Source organism: Carassius gibelio, chromosome A2 (genome assembly GCF_023724105.1).
Source record: "Carassius gibelio isolate Cgi1373 ecotype wild population from Czech Republic chromosome A2, carGib1.2-hapl.c, whole genome shotgun sequence".
NCBI lineage: Eukaryota > Metazoa > Chordata > Actinopteri > Cypriniformes > Cyprinidae > Carassius > Carassius gibelio.
Window position 1 is genome coordinate 20,178,224 of NC_068372.1, and position 24,768 is coordinate 20,202,991.

Below are 24,768 nucleotides of genomic sequence, written 5' to 3' on the forward strand. Positions count from 1 at the left end.
ATAATAATAAAAAATTGTATGCATATAAACCATGTGACAACTGTCCCTATACCTGACCTGAAAAGTCCCCTTGTACTGAGAGCACTTTACATCAGTTGAAACCTACATTAATTATATGAGAGCTTTTTATGCTATTACACAAAATAAATAACTTCAGCCATATTAAAGTATTCATTTTATAATTTAATGTTATAGTACTTCATGTCACAGTATACAAGTTCAACACAAATAAAAAAAGCAAAAGCCTGGTTAATGTATTTGATTAAGATGAGAAAGGACACCAGGAATTAGGAAGAGCATATTTAAACAGTTACTGTACATTCATATCTCTTGCGTCTACGTACAAATGTATTACATTGCAAGACATTGGAGTCTTATAATAACACTGGGAGGATGGTGACTTTTTCATGACATATGAATCATTTGAATTAGCAAGAATAAAAGGAGAATACAAATCCCTTGTAATAGTTTTCCGAAGGTGCAATACATCCATTGTGCAACCATGCCAATATATCAAAAAAAGAACAATTCTTTAAAAGCATTCCTTTCCTGACATGCAAATATTTTCGAAGCCATTGGGGAGTACAGTACTGAAAGCATCCCTAACAGATACTATTGCTTTGGACGGAATGGCAACATGGATGTTTTCACAGAATGAATACTGTTGTAAAAATGCAAGTGTTAGTCAAATACAGGACCCTATATTTGCAATGTAGTACCCACTCTTGCCAGCACTGCACCCAGTATATCTTTGGCTGTGACAAGGTTCAAGTTCTCACATATAGAATACATACAAAATAGCATATGATTCCTTTTACATGACACAAAACATGCATACTGTGGTAATATGTAAATGCCAAATAGAATAAAAGCCCTTCATTCCCAGTGGAGGGATTTATTAAAGTAAACCATTGTTTCTTCTGATTCAGTAAACGTCAGTTCATTGTATGCTATCACCATGAATTAATTAGTGTAAGGGACTAAGAAATAATTAAAAGTAAACTGGACCTCCATATTTATAACACCTCTGAGCAGACAGTTGATCTAGGATCAGGTCATATTCACATTAAGGCGGCAAATAAATAAAAAAATTCAAGTTCAAGCTTTTTCTTGGTAAAAGAAATATGGATTAAATGCTCTCCTGCTTTTTTGCTTAAAACTGAGCAAATATCAGATGGAACATTCTTGAGGTCAGTAAGATTTTAAGCTGCATTAAGTTTGATCAAAAATACAGTAAAACAGAAATATTGTTAAAATATTCTAATAAAATAAAATTTCTAGGATTAATATAGGAGTTTAAAAGAACAGCATTTAGTTCAAAACTGATTTTTTTTCACAACAATGTAAAAGTTTTACTGTCACTTTTGACCAAGTTAAGGTGCCCTTGCTGGATAAAAAAAAGTTTATTTCTTAAAAAATAAAAATAAACATTACTGACCCCAAACATTTGAATTGTAATCTTATACTTAAGGATACCATTATTGCCATTGTTTAAAATATCTGCTAAGTTACTATCTGCATAAAAAAGCAATTGAGATCAACATCTTAAACTCAGTAAAATCATTCAAGATTAAGAGCTAGAAACACATTTTAACATCTAAAAATAAAGTGATGTAATACATTAGTACAACAGATTCCAAGAGCACTTTTGTCATAGTACCATACATTTGTTTACTCAACGTCAGCTTGTTAAAGCATACAGAACAAGATCATTTAGAAAAGTAGAATTAAACATTTTGATGCATTTCCTTGCTTGAACTTTTAAACATGTATACCAAGTTGGTGCATTAATAGTTTAAAATAATAAATAACACATTTATATTGGAACAAAATTGTCTGTTTGAGATTTTGTCCTTTGCTAGATGACAATGGATTATGCCATATAGACACAATGACTCGGAGGGATGTTATTACAAAAAAAAATAATTTGATCACAATCAAAATGCTGGCACTGAGGCAGAATCTCTGCAAGTGATAGAAGTGTTCATCATGGTGAGATGATAGCAGTATTTCGAGATCCTTCAAGATCAAAATGAACAGTTTGAGCTCTTTGGAGTTTGTGCAGCTACCATGCGGTATGGTGTGAGACTTTCTCCCCAGTCCCGTAACTTACTCTGAAGCCATCTTTTCCTGACCTTCATTCATGTAATGTTGCGTATTTGGTCTCATTTCCCTCTTCTGAATCTCTCACCATTGGTTTTCCTCATGCTCTGACCCAGTCTTCAATCTCGGTTTGTCTATTATGGGACCAGTTGGGCTTAGTTCATCACAGCCATGGCAGTAGGAGAGGTGGACGTCCCTGACCTGTGCTTATAAAATGCATCCTCAAGAAAACATGCCAACTTCTCACAGTCTTCCTGCATGACACAAAAACAAGATAATAACAATCACACAAAGCAAAGCTATTTTTTGAGGTTTTCTGTTTGGCCTACACACTAGAGGACTAAAGATTTATCATGCACAATGTGTTATATACAAGTATTGATTTTCTATTAATTCCTCAGTTAAACTGCTTATGGTTGGGTGATAGAATTCAAATTTTAACCCTGTAATTTATTTGCATAATGCACATCACCAAATAGAAATTGCCATTACACCAAATAGCTATACATTTCAGTATATATATATATATATATATATATATATATATATATATATATATATATATATATATATATATTATTATTTTTTTTTTCAGAATATATTCAGTATACACATGTAAAAAAAAAACAATACAAACTATATAGCAAATGGTATATTCTTAAATATAGTAAGTATAGTATATAAATATAATATAAGCTCTTTTCTTTAAATGTGATTGAAAGGCATGAAGAAGCCTGATGTTTAGAAGATCTCAAGCTTACTTCACTGATGAAAGCATGGTGAACCAATTCACTAGCCAAATCTTTGGGAGTGTCCGCTGAAAAAAAGAAGAAGATATTTTCAGCCATTTACATGCATCTCATATACTCTCATTTTTATTCTCAAAAAATAAATGCAACAAGAACACATTTGAATATTTTAAAATGTACTTACATGGCAAAACATCACAGCTGAGCTGACGGTGAAGCCTGTCATCCATCTTTAAAAAGAGAGAGAGCTACAGAGAAAGAAAGGATAGATGATGCACAATGTCCACAACTTTTCAGGTGAAGAAGCTAAGCAAAACTAAATGGTCACTTACGTGACTCCTTGTGCCTTCCTCATTCGCTTCCAAATTACAGTGGATCTGGACAACCTGTATGAAACCACAAGGATTTGAATATTTAGTGCCTCTTTTCTGTTGCACAAATCAAACACACCAGGTTTTTAAGAGGACAGAGTCTCATGGAGCAATAGATCAGGAGTCAGTAACTCTCAACATTGTTTCGAACATAAATCATATTCTAACCTTTCTGGTTTCAGTCTCCTGTGGTTCTGGGGTTGGGGTCTTCACAGTCTCCATCTGTTCCTGTGACAAAGAAAGAGCGCGAGGGATAGGATGCGGCCGCTGAGAAGCGAAGTTCATGAGGGGATATATGCCGTTCCTGTTTGAGCAGAAGAAAGGTTTTAAATGATCAAGTATGGAGACAAAAACAGTCTAAATCTAAGATCAGCTGATGTTCTCTGTGACTCACTTCACATCCTCAAGGAATTTGTCCAGCTCCAGAGGAGAAACGTGAGAGTACCTTGAAAAAAAAAAAAAAAATAAAGAGAGAAGGATGTCAGAGGAAAGTGGGAAACAATCAGAAACTTCAAACATTTTGTTTGAGAAACTTACTTTAGATGGACTCCAGGTCGGTCACGATGATTAATCTCTGCCATGATGCCATTAGGATCAAAAGATTTTGTTTTCTCTTCCACACAATTCTCAGGAAGGAGATCTGGAGAAAATTAAACTACGTTTAAGACCTTAACCAAAAAGAAATATGAAGGAGCAACAATTTCCTTTTGCATAAATGTGCCATGCATAACATTTATTTTATGTTTAAGATAAAAACATAAATTAAAAAAACCATCTCTATTTAATGTATTTAATATATAGATTTACATACATATAGATTTGTGAGGAATTGGAAATTAAGATTAAATTCAAATAAAAACAGTTGATTTTAAAATGCACAATTTCACTTTGTAATAATAAAGAAGATAATGCAAAGGCATACAATCTTTTTTTTTTTTTTTTTAGATATATAGCAAACACATTTCAAGGCTAAAGTTTTTTGCTCTTTGGTGGAACTTAAGATCTGAATTAAATCATTTATACTCTGAGGAAAGGATGCACGAAAGTGTTTTCCATGTCCCACTTACACTGGTTATTGATAAAGCAGTGCGCAGCAAGCAGTTTTAAGGAGTGGACCTCAAATAACACTCTGTGGAACAGCAGGTCATGAGCTGTAGGTCTCGTCTTGGCTTCGGTGTGCACACACGACTGGATGAATTCCTGTCAGTGTAAGTGATGAAGGCATTACAGTAAACCCCAAACATTCAACAGAGCTGTATTAGCTATAAACATACACTTAAAATCTTTTACCCTCATGAGAGGGTCCTCAAGTGATTGTCCAGCATGATCAACGGCCTCTTTCGAAACTGAAATGTCTCCATTGGCCTGGATTTCCAGTACTGCCATCTAAAGGTGAGCAGGGAAAACAAAATTCAAAGTCACACATAATCTCTTTCTTTCGTAATTATTATAATCTGCTATTTTTTTTGATAGTAAAGGATCATTAAAGTAATACTCAGACCTCTAAGGCACAGATGCCAAATGAAAAGATATCAATGGCGTAGTCATCTTCAGCAACTTGAGAAAGAGAAAACAAAGAAATGTCATGAAAGTGAACATTTATATTTATGTCATGAAAGTACAATTTATATTTTGCAGTTTTCTAATGTATTACAAATTATGAGCAAAACAAATTTTCTTTGCTGATAAATAAATGCCCAGGTTTTTAGTTTTTTTTTCTAATTTTTCCAGATTGAGAATCATGATAATATAGTAAAAGGCATCGGATACTCACTGCCATACTCCGGAGCAAAGAAATGCTGGTTCCGCATTTCATCTCGATGTTGATGCACATTCCCATGAATCGCCTCAGCAAATACTAAGAGAAACACACAACATTCAAACTCTATTTTTATTACATTATATGAATGGAAAAATGATTGCCAGTAAACGTACAATATCTCTAGCACATGGGCTAGAGTCCAAAATAAATCAAAGCATGCCTTATTTTCTTTATGTCTTAGATTGTGAAAGCTGACAATTATTATTATAGTACATTATTTAACTGCCAGGATTTTTGGCCAATATACGAAGCATTGTTTAAGGAAGGAAGGAAAGGAAACAGTCAAAGTACAGTCAGTGTTTTCTTTCTGACAAGATAAGCAAATTCCTGTGCACATGACATAGAGAGCTCAGAATGGACTTACCGTTAACAAACAGCCTGTGCCAAACTGTAAAAGAAAGAAGAGACATATTACTGTTCTAAAAACAGATGTTCCATGTTAAAAATAATCAAACATCAAATTTTCGAGTTAAACCTTAAACACAAGGCTAGTGTCAAACCTGAGCCGATCTTTATGAGGCCATTGTGCTGGATAAAGATGGTGTCACAGGTCAGGTTACCGTGGATGATGGGTGCATCACATGAATGCAAGTAACTAGACAGAAAAGATAAAACATTAGTACTTGTATTCACACACACACACACACACACACACAAATCCTTCGAAACACTGAAAATGTATAATAATGCATTATTAAAATAATAATGATTTTTAAATTTTTTTTTAAAAATAAAATACATTTTAAAGAGAAAAAGATTTAGCTAATAAAATTATATATATATATATTTTTTTATCCAGGTCTCAACTGGCTTCACTTGAAAATACGACCTCAGCAGACGTTTATGAGCACTGTTTATTCATATTAATCATTTAAGCTAAACACTTTGAAACTTACGGTGTACACTACAGTCTCCGTGCTCACAGCATCCCAAACACAAATAATTTGTATATTTATTTATTTATATTTTCATTGCCTGGCTATCTGGGACTTCAGTATGGAGTTAAAAGGTTAGGATTATAGCTTTCCTGGTATTATTATATCACATTGTGAGTTTATATTCGCATCTTTTGTTGTTTTCTCGTGGTATCTGATAGAGCGTTTGGACACGGAAGCAGTGACACGTGACGTCAGATTTAACAAGCGAATAGCTGAACTGTGTAACTTCTAGTGTCATGAAACATAACTGTCCCACACTCCCCTCATCTGTGATTGGCCAAACAAACTGACAGCCCCACCCCCCAAACTCACACCCTTTTCTGAGTCAGTGTTGCTATGCTGGGTTGGTCAAGATGCTCAAACAACCAAAGAAATGTTTTCAGAGTGGCACAGAGTCACAGTGTTTACTGACTTCTAGCTGTCTCTGTATATCAAGCTGGGAAAATATTTTTATTTGACTTCAGCTTTAACAGCAAATGTGCAGGTGATTTCAGGAGATGATACTTAATCCTCAATGTCCTACCTGAGTGCAGAGAGTATCTGCGTGCACCAGCGCTTCCATGCCTGAGACATACAGATAGTACCAGTGTGTTATGATTTTGTCATATTTCTGCCAGAAGGTGGCATCGTCCTCTAACTTTTCTATGATTGAGAAAACATCTCACCTTCACATTCATAGTTTTGTGGTTTTTCTTGGTCTTCTTCAAAAACTGCTTGAGGCTTCCAGATGACATGTATTCAGTGATAAAAATTACCTGTGGGGCACGAAATGAAAGAAAACGTGAAAGTCTGAATTTAGGGCAAAGTTCATTTCTAGCATGTGTGTCTTGCATCTGTCTCACCCTCGCTCTGCTCTCTCTCATGTCCAACCAGTACTTGTGAAACTTCACAATATTGGGATGCTCCACCTGCATCAGGTTCTCAAACATCTCCTTTATCCGCTCCTGCATAACACAAAGTACATCAACTCTTGGTTTCACATTTCAAGTGTTGTTTCTGTCACAGTACCACTATTCCAGCATGATGATACTCCAATAAAGTAACATTACGCAGATGTTTGTGGAGCAGCATACTAAGTATCCCAGCCATAACACTGATTTGGGAAAACAAGCATGGTCCTACCTCAAAGGACTTGAAAACCTTCTTGTCTGAAAACTCCACTTCGTTCCAAACCACCTCCACCCCCTCTTCAGTGTCCATGGCCAAGTACGCACTCTCAATACCTGGGACATTTCCCTGACTGACCTAAAACAGAAAAAAAGGACATGGAGAAAGAGGAAAGGGCGAAAGTGAGTTTGGCACTCCAGACTCGGCCAAGTTCATACAAAGTACCATTTAGCCAGTCATATCTGCAATGTTTACTTCTCGTTGCACAACTTTTTACAGTGTTTGCAAATGTGATATTTTAGTATCAACTTCTTGGTACTGCTAGTACAGGAAATTAGTCTTTCTGTGAAGGAGGAGGACAAACCCCCTTGCCGCCCCCTTGCTCCACAACTATCCCATGGTGCACGTTGTGGTTTGGGCTATGAGGAGCGAGCATGACAACACTGACTTTGAATGGCCTGTTAATTCTTGCCTGCATTTTGTCTTTGGAATGCTGTAAATTAAGTTTAAAGTACAGAAACTGCTGTTTGCTCTCCAAACACTTCAAGTCTCCACTTTTTTTTTTTTTGGACAAAAGCAGACTTTTATTATCACAACTGCCTAAAAGCAAACCAACCAACAAGCATCTTCATGTTTTGATTTTCTATATTTATAGGCTGAATCCGCTCCCCTCCGGCTGATCGGTGAACTCCGCTAGGTTTTGGCGACAGACACATGATCCAGTCACGCTGAGATCCAGCTGCCCTCTAAAGGTCTTTGGATTCAACTGGATCTCAGATTTAAAACCATACGACTACAAACTGATAACAATGTTTGGTATGCTTCAACAAAGAGCTTCTTAATTGGTCAAGGGCATTCAGTCACAACAAAATAGGAGTAGAACAAGTTGGAAAATCATTTTAAAGTTTGTTAGGCTAAATTGTGTCAAGTCAAGTAGCAGTTCAAGCACAAATGATGTGCATGATTGATGATTACATTCCAAAGTCTTATCCTAAAAACTGCACACTCACTGTCAATTGCCATTGTGTTCCAGGCTCAGAGGTTAAATATTGGCCATTAAAAAGACTGGCCGATTCAAATTTTCATCACAAAAAACAAGTTTTATGACACTTTTACTAATACTGGCTGAGCAAAGCAAAGCTTGGTTACGTAAGACAGAGAACACAAGGACACTAAAAGCATGTCCAATTACATTTGGAGTTAATTAATTCCCTAGTTGCCGCAAAAACAGACAAGGAATGTCTTTGTAAACAAATAAAAAACCTTCTACCCAGCTGGCGTCTCCAAATTATGTGTATAATCACAGGCGGTTGAGCCTGGCTAATGTAGCTCATAGCACTAGTGATGCACATATAGGATGCAAAGATTTATTAAATTAAGATCTAGTGCATTTAAAAATCAATGTTCAACATCTTCCATATAAAAATAAGCCCACTGATGAAGTAAGCCTCTGTCAAAGTAATGTTGTGGTGTACAGTTTGGTTTCTGGTCTCTTGTGTGTGAGTTTTTAAAAAGAATGTTTGAGAAGAAGTTGTTAAAAAAACTCTTAATAGCAAATAACAGGGAACACGGTGCCCATAAAACCAGCTGATATCATCTGACATACAGTGCTTCGAAATCCTTTCTGACATGAACCCAAATAACAGCTTTCCCGATGAAAACAAACATTAGGATCTTCACTTCCTGCCCTTTCATCCCCTATCCTGCGTCTGTCACAGATACGCTTCCAGCTGTATTACCTCTTCCTGCATAATGTATGAAATCTAATAAGTTGCTCTTCTGTGGAACTACTTTCATCTCTGGAAACCTAACCGTGCATGCTCAGTTTCCCCTTATATATCCTATCAAACATCTCTGAGGATTAACAAAGAGAAAATGTGAATGGATTTGCATGCATACCTGGATGAATCAGCACTTAATATGCAGATTCAGCTTTTATCATCACAATTATCATCATGAATGGTTCCTGAATTCAGCACGCTAAACCCAGATGCCTACTGGGCCCCTCAGACACAACTGATTGTCTTGTCTGGGAACAAACGATAAACCTCTCTCTATGGGGCAGCTGCCTTTGTGATGGACAAAGGTGATCTGCCGCCACAGCTTTAACTGACATACAGGAGACACTCATGTCTCCACTTTGCTGTAAATGTTGGAACAAAATAGGTTTTGTAACACACTTGATAGACGCTGGATAGAGACCCAATTCCAGATGTGAAAACAAGCTACACTCCATCTCACTCATGACCACCAATACAGCCTGAAGGCACCCTACTTAGGGGTCTGGAGGTGGAAATGAACACATGACATGACATGAAGGAGACACCGCATTCTTGTGGTAAAGTTCACAGAAAAAATTAAGGAGTTGCCTGAGATGAGCAGAAATGCTGGTATTCATGAAATGAAAAACAAAGGCACTTCAATCTGCAGAGCGTGGGAGCCTGATAATTATCATAAATTATAAATACATTAAAATTTGTGCAGATGTAAAATCAATTATGAATAAATAAAAACTAATAATTGAATGTTTAGAAATATATTAATACAAGATTTCTATTGTATATATTTAGAAAGGATTTTATTTTAAATAAGTGATATTATTTGGAACTTGCTTTTTATCAAAGAATACTGAAAAAAAAGGTGTAACTGTTTCCACAATAAATAAATAAATATTAAGCAACAACTGTTTTCAGCATTGATTATAATGAGAAATGTTTCTTGAGGATCATGTGACACTGGAGTAACAGCTGCTAAAAATGTAGGTTTTTACACACACACACACACACACATATATAATAGAAGTTTTGAACTATGTTGATTATTACATTTGTTTCTAAATTTAACCAGGTTTGAGCCCTATTGTTGAAATCTGATATTTTTAATATTTTTAATATACTAAGTTAGATGATTTCCTATATTTAATGTTAACTGAGAAAGAATTACTTGCAAGCAAAACAGACCTTATATAACTGAAATATACTCAACTGAAAAGTCAAATTTAAACCGACTCTAGAGCTTGTGAATGAATCAGAATCTAACTGAATCAGGAAATATGTATCTATAATAACCTGCCCACATATTACACTTGCCCAGCCAATGAACACAATTATTCCCTGTTAATCAATGTAAAGTGTTGAATCTTTCTGAAAGTCTTACCAGGATTAATTGAATATGAACAGGTAACCCAAGGCTACATTAATCCTGGTTTAAAAATGACTGTGGTTCAACATTTCCCATTTAGTTACTAGAAATGGTCAGGATGCAATGAATCACACATACAGGACAAGGATAAAAACCACTGATTTTCAGAAAATGTACTAAGACACTTGGAGCACGCTATCAGTTTGACCTTCCTGAGATTCACACACTTGGCAGTCACTCAAAAGGAGGACTCAACGTGATAATCCTAGGAGTAAAGTGTCACACTCATCAAGCTTTCATTGCACGCTCTACAAGCTTAAGCTGTATTCTGTAACTTTTCCTAAAGAAAGAGTGCTGACAGAGGTGTAGTATTTTCAGCTCTTGCCTCGGGGCATCCCTCTCCCAAACCCCTCAACCTTTTATCCTTCATTCATGTAGGAAATAAAGAATTGGCAAAATCAGCATTAAGTGATGAACAGCTTTGCTTCTGGGTAAACCGGGCAAGGTAGAGGTGTTTGTGGAAGTAGGAGGATGAAACGTAAGCCAGGAATTTAAGTAGTCTAAGGCAGGTCTATAGTTGCATTATTTGATAAGTATGTGGTCAGTTGCTGTTTGTGATCTGCAGAAAGGTATTATTCTCTATGCCAGAAGCCCAAATACAGGCCAGTGGTGACTAATGCACAACTTTATCACATAAACTGGAACATTTTAAAAGCCACATCACGGCAAGTGCGCCACTAGGTTTGAACATGACTTGACATGATTTGAAGTGAGGAACGGTCACAGCAGGCCTGTAGGATCGAAAGCTCTAGTTTGAATGAGGGGTTAATGCGAAGAGCGATCAATGCTGAAGGATCATAAATAAAGAACAGTGCAATAAGTAGCAGGCAACATCGGATGACTTAGCAAAAGGAGATGTAGGGAGGAGGACGATGAGAGAAAGGTAAACAAAGAGCATTATAGACTAAAAGCATGATGTGATGTCTAAGCAAAAGTGTGTTAGTCACTGCACTCATGACTTATGAATGCCTTGCTTTGTGTTTCTGTAGATGTGAGAAGCCATGGTGTGAATGGACTGAAAGCTTTGCCTCCTCTTCAAGCAGTTCTTTTTCTTCCTCTATAGCTTTTGCTTCCTGTCGCAAAGTTCTGAAAACTGGCATTTGTTCAAGGTTGTGGCATGAGAATAACACCTGCAGCAACCAAACCAAAACGATCCAGCTTTGAAAAGATAAACAAGTAGTTTAGACCTAACTTTTAGGTGGGTTAAGGGACCAGTATGAACACAACAATCATAATTATTAGACACAATCTTGTTTTAGAATAAACTAAACACATATATAAATCACAGTCCTGGTGATAAGTGAACAGGAGACCGAGCAAAGTTCTCCTAGATTACAAGAGTGACACATGAATATGGGTAGCTGAAATAAGGAGTGTCTTTACTTGTGACATTCTAAAAAATAAAAATAAAAAAGGGAAAATAAAGCATGCACACACACAAAAAAAGGCACAGTGTAATCCATACATGAATCAAAAATACCATCTGCTCAATGCCAGTTCTTTAGAAACACCCAAGTAAACTTAAAAAAATAAATTAAAGATTCACTCACAAATAAAAAATTTTTAAAAAGCAGAACAAAACTAGTAAAATGTACATATAGAGTATTTTTCTTAATGACTTTTATGATTTTGTTAATTTACATTTTCAAGGCCGGGCAAACACAATTAAAAATTTCCAGGATTTCCAGGACCATAGGAGCCATGTAAAAAAACAAATCTTATAAGTCATATTTTATGGATTATTTAACCCCCAGCAGTGGAAGTAAAGCTGCACGCTGGATGAAATTCCAGTTAAATCTTGTATCTGTGAAATCAGAAAGTTCTGGTCTAGTTACTGTTAGTCAGTCACATGAGATTTATTTAGGACTCTCAGAGCATGAGAGAGCTGAAATACTCAAGCTGTCATCAAAAGCTAATTCTACAGACTCGCTCACACATGACACTAATGGCCTATCTCTGTCATCTCACGTCTCTGAATTCAAATCTCTGAATAGACACATTGTCTTAACTAACTGAAGAGGTGCGGCAGATTATTCTAGCACAATTAATCAGACCAAGTCCTGAGGGAAAGAGTGAATCGAATACACTAACTGCAATTGAGAGCAATAATAAATATAAAATAAAAAAAGTTCTGAATTTTAAACTGACAGATTACAGACAGTTTTACACTGAATTCACAAAAGAGGAAATTTCAGTGTTACAGAAAACCTCAGAAATACAATAATATAGGTATTAGGATAATTTCTATATGAGAGATCTTGAACAGAGGGTCTCCGATATCCATAATAATGATCAACACCAATCTTAAAGTGACGCTTCACCCAAAATAATAATAATAATAATTATTCTATCAACATTTACTCACCCTCAAGTCATTCCAAAACTGTATGACTGACTTCCTTCTGCAGACAATTTATTTTGATGAAAAAAATAATAATATATATAATAAAACTATAGGGTCAGATGCTGTTTGGACCTGAACGTCTTCAAAGTATCATATTTTGTGTCACACAGAAAAAAGAAAGTCAAACTACTTTGGAACGACAATTTTTATTTGTAGATGAACTATCACTTTTAGACAACATCAACCAAAGCTAATGTTAAGAAGCTATATGGTTCAGCTATACGTTTCATCATCCATTCCAGATTAAAAAACTGGAGTTAAAATGTCACATAGAAGCGTACAAAAACAAGCTTACAAAGTACTGACTTGACATTTATTATGTGAAAAAGAACGATAAAAACTGTAGTTTTATATTAATGTGTGACCATTTTAACATTCTGTGAACAAACCACTAATCCTCTGGCTGTCGCAGGAAACCCACTCTGCCAGTCCTCTTGGAGATCTGGGATCTTTGAAAGAGGTTGGCACAATCTACTGGAGCCCAGTGCCAAACACCAATCAGAGAGGATCTTGATAATATAGTGTGATGAAGATGAACATTGGTCAGAATAAGAAGACCAACATTATTGTTTTCTTAGAATCTGGACAAAAGAACATGCAATGAGTGAGAGAGAGAGAATACCATATGGATGGCTTAATGCAGTGAGACAGATGGCGCTTGCTGGTTTTACTTCACACTGGCCACTAGCCAATGCACACACTCTAACTCACTCACTTGCTCATTCTCTCTCTCTCTCTCTCTCTCTCTCTCTCTCTCTCTCTCTCACACACACACACACACACACACAAATAAATCTGCAGTTCCTCTCCACTGGGTTCACCACTGGGTTAATTCATGTACATGTATCATCACCACCTTTCAGTGGCTGAGAACTCAAGGGGCCAGTGAGTGTCTCATAAGCACACCAGGAGTTGATGGCATAATCAAAACCTGATAATGATTTATGAATATATCACAATATACACAACAGTTTAAACATTTTTGTTTTTTTTAATGCTTTTGAAAGATGTCTCTTGTGTTCACCAAGGTTGCAATTATTTAATTGGAAATATAGTAAATAGAAAATATTCTGAAATCTTACAATAATTTTTCCATTTTTATATATTTTTAATATTTATTCCTATGATATCAAAGCTGAATATTCAGAAGCCATTACTCCAGTTTCCAGTGTCACTTCGGAAATCCTTAAAATATGCTGAAATAAGTTTAAAGAGTTGTGCTCCTTAATATTTTTGTGGAAAGCATGATACATTTTTACCCTTTAGCCGCGTTTCCACTGAAATTACCAAGAACAATTGTACCAGGAACGTTTTTTTTTTTTTTTTTTTCACAGGAATTTCCCCCCACAAACCTGTTGCTTTCTGTGTTTCCACCTCAGTCTAAAGCACTGTGAAGATTAGGCAAATACTCTGGTGACTTAAGTTTGTGCCCGTTTCTCAATACAAATGATGAAAATTTCGGATTTGTACCCTCAATATTTCGGACTGAACTATAGTTTGTGAGTTCGACTCAGGACTCGGGATTGTGATCTCCTGTGGACAGGACGACGCAAGTCCGGTAATTCTGCAAACAGCAGCGCACTTGAATCATCAGTCAGCTCACCTTGGCTACCTCAATTCTCCTCAGTGTATATTTACAATAAGACAAAATATGATATCAAACACCACTGCCTCTGCTCGTTTTCATTTAAACATAATAATAGCCGCAGAAATATAGTTCAGGGAAATCTGTCACATATAGCCTACATTACAATAAAACAAAATATATCACAGTATTGCCTCTTTTTATTTTAAATTTTAACATATTAATAGGTAAATTGATTAAAGACCAAAGATTACATGTTAGATTTATCAAAAATGAATTATATTTTATATAGCCAGCTAATCGCCTCGGAAATCGTTAAAAAATTTTTTATATAGGTGACGTCTTTATAAATAAACCGCAGATTTGAGCTTAAAACAACTACATTCTCGCCTGAAATACTTTTAAAATTACATTTCATGACACAATAACAGTAATACTTTGAAAATTATCTTAATAAATGGTGGTTGAAAAACAATGCTGCGTGACCTCAACCAATCAGCACGTTTAGCGCCCAAGTCCCGCCCCCAAAAGTTCTGGACCTTCGAAAAAGTACTTTCTCATGAGCAGGGACTTTCTGAGGGGCAACTTTTTTTTTTTTTTTACCCAGAACTTTATTTAGATCCTGGTTCCTGCGGTGGACACACACCAGCCCAAAGTTCCTGGGTAAAGTTCCAGCAGTGGAAACGCGGCATTTAATGAATAGAAAGTTCAGAAGAACAGCAAATATTTGAATATAAATATTTAAAATTAAAAGTCTTTATTTCCACTCTTGATCAATTCAATGTGTTCTTGTTCAACAAAAGTATAATTTCTTCTTTTTTTTTTATGACTGAACTCCTGAATGATCCTTTACTAAGGCGTAACTGGCCTTAAAATGGCGTTTTTGAATTTGATCACGTCAATGGCATATGTATCTACCATTTCTACCATCAAGGCATATACTGTCACCCTGCCACAGATGAAGCACAAAGAAGAAAACCCAAAGACATCGGATTTCTACAGACAATCTGTAAATCAGGAGTTAGGAGATTCATAATAACCAAGTGTTTCCAAAACAATTGCTGTAGTTTGAAAGTTTGCAGAAAAGAAAGTGGTCAGCACCCAAAGTCCTCCAACTTAACTAATGCTGAAAGACATAGGGACATTCTGTTTGCTCAACTAAAACATGGCAAACCTCTTAAAGACAGAAGTGAGTGACCTGCTGAGCTATTTTAAGACAAGCCTTTTCTTCTGGCCTCACTATGAGGGCCTCCAGTAGAAAGGTTTACTTCTTTTTGAGGAATGACAAAAGACTTGTGAAATAATTGTGAAAAATGCAAATTACCCATTCTTATTCACCTTTAAGACCTTAAGCAGTTAGTCTGCATTTTTCACAGATTCTTGTAAAATCTTTAGCAGTGTGAGGACTGAATAGACTATATGCACTGTTACTTCCTGGCCAGCTCAGTCATTTCCGGTCAACTATTAAAATTAGCTGTGCTATAAGGGGAGCGCCCTTCGCTTAGTTTCTCTACATCATCCAACCACAATAAAAACAAAACAAAACAAAAAATTGTCTAAGAAGACCACATTGTATACTTAACTGAAAATTGAGTGTTTACTATTGTCCTTTTGCACTGACACACTTTTTCTATTTTGATACTGTAAAGCTGCATTGAAACTGCATTTAAATCTCTATTATATATACACTACTGTATACTGTTTCAGGAATGACAAGAGCGAGTGTCAAACATTATGCAAGTGAATCTGCTAAATTGTTCTGCGAGTCATTGCTATGATTGACAGTGATAACTGTAGCAAGTTACAAAACATCTAAGCCAGTGTCTAAACTTTACCTTTGCATAATGTGATTCAGACTTAGTTCAGAGTAACAAAACTACAGTAGCAAGTCTGTACTGGCTGCATGTATTTAGCAGCTTCTAGAGTTAAAAGAAAAAAAAGAAAAGAAAAAAAAGAAGTATTCAGTTTTCAAATTAAATATAAAAATATTTCAAAATATTTAGCTCACTATTATTCAATTGTTATTAGGGATGTCAAATTTCGATTATTTCCATGATCGATCGTCGTTTAAATTAACGATCAATTAATCGATTAATCGTTAACCATAATACTGCAAAATGCGTCTATTGCAGGCACACAGTCAGCGGTATGACAGGATGTGCAAAAGCCACACACACACACAAAACGCTTTCTCACTTGAATTAAAGAGGTTTTAGTCTGAATAAAATGCTAGTAGCAGGATTATAAAATGAATAGATGCGATTATGATCATTTGATAAAATGAAGAGAGCGCGCCATACTTTTGAGGTAATTTTACTTTGTTGACAGTTTCCAATCCCGCACAGAGAACGCTGAACGCGCCTCTTTAAATGGTTTTGTGGTGCTCGTTGTTGTATTTTAAAGCACAATTGCAATGTTTTCAACTGACATTATTGTATAAAATTATCCGAAATGTGGAGCGCGTGTGACTGCGCTGCACATTACGTGAACTACATCGGCGCTGCTGCACCAAAACACAGTTGCTCACATTAATTTGATCCTGCTGGATTCTGTCCTAGAAAATGTCAGATTTTTAAAAATTCGGCATACAGCGCATTAGATCGTGACAGTGCATGCGTGCAGACGAGGATGAGCGAGCGCGGCTTTGGCTAGATTTATTTGGAGGTTATTGCTCATGTCTCATTCGGCACAAATCGAAATGTTTCCATATTCGCAATGTATTTGAATGTTAAACTATTATTTATAATGTAAACTAGGCTTGTACTTAACACGCATTCGCATATAGACGGAAAAGATGATCCTCTTCATATGAGCAAAAACGTCCTTGGCATAACAGCAGAGTGGACCGGTATACTACGGTCTATTTAAACTGACCAGTGTAACCTTTTAATGTTTAGTTGACATTTTATTTTGATAATGAACAGACTGCGATGTAAGTTTGAATCGCTAGAATATACGTGTGCAGCAGGCTCCGGGGCGATCGAAACAGCTGAGACATAAAAAAAAATATATATATTTTCCGCAAAAGTGTTTACTTTCATTTGTGCACACTCACAATAAAAACAGAAGATTTGTGCTCTTGTAAAATAAAGCAAACAAACAGAATGCGTTGTCATCCTTTTTTTTTTTTTTGTGAACTTATGGAGCGCCCACACTTCTGTTTTAAATCCGTTAATCTTAATTAGCCTATTTAAGTCGGATATATTTCGCATAGCCTATTTAAAAAAAAAAAAAAAATTGTTATTTTTATGTTGGGCCTATTACTTAGTAGGCTATAAATTTTCCTTAAAGCATCCCATTTTGTCCCAGGGCTTAGAACCTGTGCCCTAGTCAGGTCCATGCAGAAACTTGTGAACGATGCTCGGCGTCATCGTTTAGTGACAGCAGTGAATGCTCCAGGAATGTGTCGGTCACAGCGCCTATTAAACGCTGTTTTGAATCCAGCAATTATTTATTTAGAAATGATAAGATCTGATTATGACAAGTGTGGTATAAAAGCTTTGTTTATTAGAGGAATAATAGGTTAACTGGAAAATGTTAGATCGCGACCATGCTTTTGGACCCCATAGTCTTCATTTACGCGGCTTTGTTCTGGTTTGCCGGTTGGTCACGAATTTCCACAAATTCAGTATATTTAGGCATCGTTTCTTTTCCTAAATCTTCATAGTCTAACCCTCTAATTTCCCAGGTTTATTTTATTATCTTTCGCTTTTAATAACTGTTTTCGCATCTCTTACTGTGGTAAACATGGGAAGGGAAATTAAAGATTTCATGAATTCGTTCGATTTATTAATTTGTTCCCTTATTTCACTTAAATCATGGGTTATTTAGGGAACAAAATTAATGAAACATGGACAATTGCCACATTAATAATTCGTAGGAATGAATTAACAAGTTGTAGGAATGAATAGACTACCTGTCCTGTCACTGTGTCCCGCAGCCCTGCAAAGCGCACGATATAAAACGGTTATCTGATGAAATGATTAGTAACTTCATTTCTATTGCATTTAATGTTGAAGAACTTTTATGTTGTTTCTATTTTAATGTACTTTAAAGTTTAAATCACATTAAAAGCTTAATTTGTACATTGTGAATGAATGATGATGCTTTTATATATCGTCACCGTCACTCACAGCCGCTCGCACGTGTTGAGTGCGCATGAGCCGCACGGAGCCCAACATTGAATCGGTTAACCGACCATCGATAGCCTTAATCGATTGCATCTCTTATCGACAATTAATCGATCATCGATTAATCGTTGACATCCCTAATTGTTATACCATTAATAATTCACTGATTTAGTTTGTAGTTTACTAGTTAAAGGGATACTCCACCCAAAATTAAAATTTTGACATTAAAAGGTCCCATGATGTGGATTATTATCTTTTTTGTAATGTTTTTTAATGTTTCCCGAGGTGTACTCATATAGTTAGTAAGGTATTTACATAACAAATTTAGAAAATAAAAGGCATTTTTATATCCTGATATTAGCCCTCTGGCTTGATTACTCTGTTTGAAGGGGCGTGTCTGCTGTGAGACTAAACACCAACTGTTGTGATTGGCTGACATCTTTGCATTCGATTGCGTATTACATGTGGAAACCTTCTCAAATACTTTTACTATTACAGCTGTCGAGGTTAACGAATCGTGGAAGTGTTGATTAAAGCGTTATTTTTTAGATATTTTCTCATCACATGAATCGCTGCATTGAGTAGACAGTCTGTTTATCACGTGAATGCAGTGATCTCGTCATTGCAAAGCATTTTCTTTAACAAAATGCTTTCACCACAACTAACAGCAAACACAATATCGACATGAATACAGTAAGATGTACAGCATAACAAGGTCATTCATTATAACGGCAGTTTGGGCAAGTGTGCAGTAGGGCTGTCAACGAATATTCTAAATTTAAATTTTATTCGAATAAATAAAAAAATATGGAAAAAGAAACGCCTGCGGTAGTAGAGGCGTGGTTTCCTTTTTTGCGAATGGGCGCACTAGCGCGCCTGAGGGTTCAGGGACAGGTGCCAGCCTCACAGGAGTCGCACTGTCTGGCAACAGAAATTAAAACTGTTACTCACTGTTTGCGTCAGTGCAGTTGAATCCATATCGTAAAAGTCTGTTTGTAACACCTGTACTGACATTGCGACTGAATTAAATGTAAATGTTTGGGCGGGCAAAGCATAGAAAGGGGAGGTAACCTTCCTCTCATGACAACATAAGGGGAAGATTCCAGAGCGGCCCGTCTGAGCTCTCGTTTTCTCAAAGGCAGAGCAGAACACCCAGGGCTTGGTTTACACCTATCAAAATTTCTAGCCACTGGGGGACCATATACAGGCTAGGGAAACTCATATTAATGTTAAAAAACCTCATAAAGTGACAATTTCATGCCATGGGACCTTTAATCACTTACCCCCATGTCGTTCCAAACCTGTTAAAGCTTTGTTCGTCTCCAGAACACAATTTAAGATATTTTGGATGAAAACCGGGAGGCTTGTGACTGTACCAAAGACTGCCAAGTAAGTTACACTGTCAAGGTCGAGAAAAGTATGAAAAGCATCATCAGGATAGTCCATCTGCCATCAGTGAAAACTAAAATAATGACTACTTTATTCAACAATTCCTTTGTCAACATTCTCCTCTGTGTCTCTACACATCACTCAAACTGCCTTGCATAAATACATTTCTGTGTATTTATGCTGAAACTGATACAGCCATGATGATACTCAGTAGAACACCACAACTGTGTGCATTGCATATTTATCTCTCATCATGAATTAATTATTCTGATCAAACTGCACAAATGGGTTCATTAAGTCTTCTGAGAAACAGCAAAACGTTTGGAAAACAGTTGCATAACAAACGTGTTTGAGAGCTATAACAAGCTTGCTATCACAGAAATCTCTCCAATAACTTCCCTATTCTGCAGCCTTAATTATAGCTAAACTCGAAAATGTGCCAATTCATTTCTGCTGCTTCACATGTCACAACAGAATACAGATTAAAAAGAAAAGTTAGAATAAAGGCCAATTGAAAACAACAATGGTTTTGATTTGCACTGGTTTGGATGTCATTCCTACGTGAAAAATAACACACTTCTGCCAGAAAACATCATTGCCCAGCCATCTGCAGACTGAGTCATTTTCACTTTGAGTTTTTCCACTCACAAACGTGCTCAGGGGATGAACCGTGGTAAACATCTGCTCAAAAACTCTGTTGATAAAATGAAGGAATTTGATGATAATAATGTTTATCAAAAGCAAAATATCCAACTTCTGATTGTAGACTTTATGTCCAGTCAGTGTACAGTTTGTGATGTTGAGATCTCTGTAGTATACACATCTTCAATGCATAAGGGCCAATTCACATTAAGCCTGATTACTATAATAATAACAATTAAGTTTTAAAAATCATTGTCCATTTAAAAGAACAGCAGAGTCCACTCCAACTGCCATGATTATGGCACAGAACAATAATCTTGGAAACACTCTCAAAGTGATTTTTTTGATCTGAAGAATTTTATCTTGTATCATTGTGGACGTGCAATTAGACTTCCATTTCTCGACTTTTAATGATGTTATGTCAAATAAATGCAATATCAAAAGATCTCAATTGTCGTTTTTCAATTATGGAGTGTGCTACAATTTATTTACAATATAAATAAAACATTTGGTGGGTTGTCCAATTTTATTATTATTATTAAATTTTTTTTTTTTTTAGTAGTAAAGCCCACTTTACAAAAAACTATTTGGCTGGCAATCCTAATGTCACGAGGTTAAAACTGTCGAAACAAATATAAATGCATGAGTTTTGCAACTACCCAAAAAACTCCCAACATTACAGCATCTTACACTCACACTGAAACAACCCACAGAACAGCAGCTGTGAGGCATGTCCAACGTTTCTTCATTTAAATGTCAGCGTCACTGAGGAAAGAAAACCACCACACCACTGCAAAACAAAACTTTCACTCTTGTTGTACAAGCACGTCTGTCCTCCTCTTAGCAAACACTTTGCGTTCTGGCACCATTAACAACACTGACGCAATAAGAGCAGGCCACATACTAATAACATTCCTGCTCTCAAAGCCTTTCACAAGGAGGAAATAATTACTAATTGTGCTCCAGCCACTTTGTCCCCAATGTTTTAATCAAATTTTGCATCTTTATTGCTTCTCACAATCAAGCATCATGGAAAAAGAACACATAAATCACCCCCTCTTGAGACTTTCCCTTGACCTCTGAGAAATTTAGGATGACTAGTAACATAAAATGGAAAACTTTTATGAATATCCACATGAGGCGAGTGTATTATGTTCCATGCTTTTAAGCACTCATTAAATATTAACAGGTATTTCAAATTAATTTAGTTTGGCTTAAGCTTAATTTTTTTCTTATTAGTTTTAATTAAGTTACTGTTACATAGTAACAATCTCATTAACTTGACATACACATAATATACTAACGCATTTCTATAATTCAAATCCATTAAAGGATTGTTAGGCTGGATTAATTAAGTCAACTGGAACCGCGAACACTTCCCATAACACCCCATGTACTCGCTACATTGTAAGAAGAATTGCATCTACACTAATATTAGTCTCTTTCGTTCTTATTCCGAGATAATTGTAGCTACCCAGATCCAGTCCGTATCGAGTCCAGATGGTGGATCAGCACCTAGAGACGATCTTAACAGACCTGACTGTCAGCAAGTCAACTAGATGCGCCCCAGACAACCATAAGCACAAGGCCACGAGAACCAGACGAGTCCTCTGCACCTGTGTTGCAGGCTGGAATGAAACCACGCCATGCTGGTGTCGTCTGGCCAGAGAAGAACTAGCCCCCCAACTGAGACTGGTTTCTCCCAAGGTTTCTCCATTTCTGTCATTGATGGAGCTTTGGTTCCTTGTCATTGTCACCTTTGGCTTGCTTAGTGGGACCCTTGACTGATTGCACAGACTTATTGAAAAGAAAAGAACTGAACAGGATGATGACATCACTGAATCATCAACAAACTGACTTTAGCTGGAAAAATGACTCCGTTATTGTCTTCTTGCATTATTGACAAACTATTTTCCTGTTTAACACTGTAAAGCTGCTTTGACAACCAATACTGTATGAAGTGCTATACAAATAAAGGTGACATAATCCACCGAATGTTGTCAAAAAAAAAAAGAATTCTAATAAAAATGGCCTGATATATAACAGGTATAATATTATTCTGTTTACATTTTTATATAATTTTGAGTCAGTTTAAACAGCTTTAAACTTAAGCTTTAAAATGCTTTAACAAGATCAACTAACTTAAATAATTAAATTCACTTTTGGGTGAACCTGATGACAGAAATACTTCTTTAGAGAAAGACATGCAATAACTAGTCCACTTTACTTTACTTACTAAATAAGCATGTTTACTAGAAGTCAACCAGTTTGCATGCTTCTGAAAAGTGTAAATCAAACAGGTAGATTTTACACTGTAGGTGGGAAGGGTTGTCTAAACTAAATCATAATTTATTTAGCATTAAAAAAAAAGTTTCACAGTTAACACTACTAAGTAGTATATGGTTAAAAGATAAGGTTATAAGGTTCCAGTGTGCTGTAAGATAGATGGACTGAACGTGTGCCAATACTGATAAACTTGAGTATACTGTATCTGTGACTTATCTCAAAGAAAGCCAAGATCTTAACGCCTCAACACGAGCCAACAGGAGTGGGCTGACACCAACACGCCCATTTTATCTCATAAAACAAAAGATAAAAGGTCAAGAAAAAAAGAAAAGAACATGAAACAAACAAATAAAAATAACATCAACTTATTCTCTGTGCGCTGTATCCGCGGCGTGCGTGGATGATGGGGGAGGGGCCGTGCGTGAACTCAAATGCGAAAACTACTTGTAACACTTCCGAAATGCTGTTAAATGTCCTTCAACCACAAATATTTGTTATTAAAGCATAAGTGCTTCGATTTACGTTGCTTTTTAGAAATTCTTCAGGTGTTTAACTGCTGCAAATCACTGTAAAATCTCCATGTGGACAGAAACCAACAGGATTGTTTTATCGCGAAGACACTCACAAACACACCATGCTATCTGTTTGCATTAGCAGAGCCTTTTAAATACTTAAAAAACAGTTAAATACACAATTAAGTCCCATCCAGTCGTCGTCTTTACTAGAAAATGACAGCGATGCTTCATTTGTCCATTAGCCTCGAGACGTAACGTTACCTGTTCCCGTCGCTTCTGCCAGCGGCCGCAGGGGCTTTCCTCCAGGATCTCACTCTCATCTTCACTCTCCTCCTCTTTCCCCCCGGACCCCGATATGCTCTCTGGGACGGACATAGTCATTTTACCCTTTCGTGCTGCTTTCACTGCCCCTTTAAGACCAGCTAGGCTGCAATGTTGTCGCTGCAAACGTGTTTCATGAACGAATATCGAAGAGTGACGAATATCGCTGGTCACGATTCAGAGTTACAGCTCGCTCATAAATAATATAACACACGACACGATTTGCGAAAAGCGCTTTTAAAAGCGAGATAAAATATGCAGTGCTATGCTGAATTTAACCCCATCCTTAAGGGATCTTAGAAAAGAGGATAAGGCACCAGATAGCAGGCGGTCTCGTACGTGACAGACGTGGGTCTCTGTGGAGGTTCAGTCGCAGCCCGCCCTACACTTACACGGTGTGCTAAAGAGCCCGACCTACAAGCATCATTTCACCTCAGTCCAGCTTTCCCGACTGGCTGGGGCTTTCTGAATTTCCTCTTTTTTAATATGCTACCGTAAAGCTTAGACAATTTGCACAGTGATCCTTTTACTGTCCCGTGTCATAAAACATTTCAGTGCATGTCAGATTACTCAACCCCAGTCGTAATTTACACAATGGAAAAGGGTGATTGGTCTATAAACAATATGGCCTACACATGAAACAACAGTTCAAATGATAAAACAAGTTTGCAATGTTGCCTTGGCATGCCATTCAACACAGTAGTGTGTTGAGTTTCTAGTAAAGTGACTAAACAGTGAATTGTATGTAATTTAGGCTTCCTCAAGTCAAGACTTGTAGAGTGTTGCAACTAGTATTTAAAAGGAGTGACAGGATTTAGGCAGGTGGGAAAACCTTCCACATACTCTTAAAACCCTTTCTCACTTTTTCGCTACAGTGGTTCCAAAATGTGTTTGGGCACTTAAGACGCACTTAAAAAAAGATAATTTAACAGTTTTTCAAATCAAAGGGCATTTGTTCTTCTATTTTTTTAATGAAACAGTATACTTGACAAATATTCATTTCTGATTCTATTTGAAATAAATACAGATATTTTAATTTAAGGACACTTTGGACAATTTCTGGTTCTCAAAGGTAGTAGGAGATGTCTATTCTTAATTAAGTGAACTACACCCGACCTTTGTTCACACTGCTAAGAAACTTGAGGGGAACTTCATTCAGTGTGCCCTAAAAAATTACCCATGAGACTAGTTGGTTAAAAGTAAAA

The 24,768-nt window shown here is 36.4% G+C and overlaps 1 protein-coding gene across 1 annotated transcript; it reads right to left on the reverse strand.

The window, feature by feature from the left end:
- Nucleotides 1-162: 162 nt before the first annotated feature.
- Nucleotides 163-24,029, reverse strand: LOC128030615 (nuclear receptor-binding protein 2). The gene is made up of 18 exons (XM_052618382.1): nt 23,504-24,029; nt 7,106-7,228; nt 6,826-6,927; nt 6,649-6,738; nt 6,507-6,547; nt 5,546-5,640; nt 5,410-5,433; nt 4,998-5,081; nt 4,725-4,780; nt 4,514-4,609; nt 4,291-4,423; nt 3,761-3,863; nt 3,618-3,668; nt 3,392-3,527; nt 3,185-3,238; nt 3,037-3,100; nt 2,865-2,920; nt 163-2,357 (listed from the first exon to the last, which is right to left on the reverse strand). Exons 1-18 carry the CDS (start codon nt 23,621-23,623, stop codon nt 2,259-2,261), a joined length of 1,527 nt encoding a protein of 508 aa, XP_052474342.1. The 5' UTR covers nt 23,624-24,029; the 3' UTR covers nt 163-2,258.
- Nucleotides 24,030-24,768: the final 739 nt, after the last annotated feature.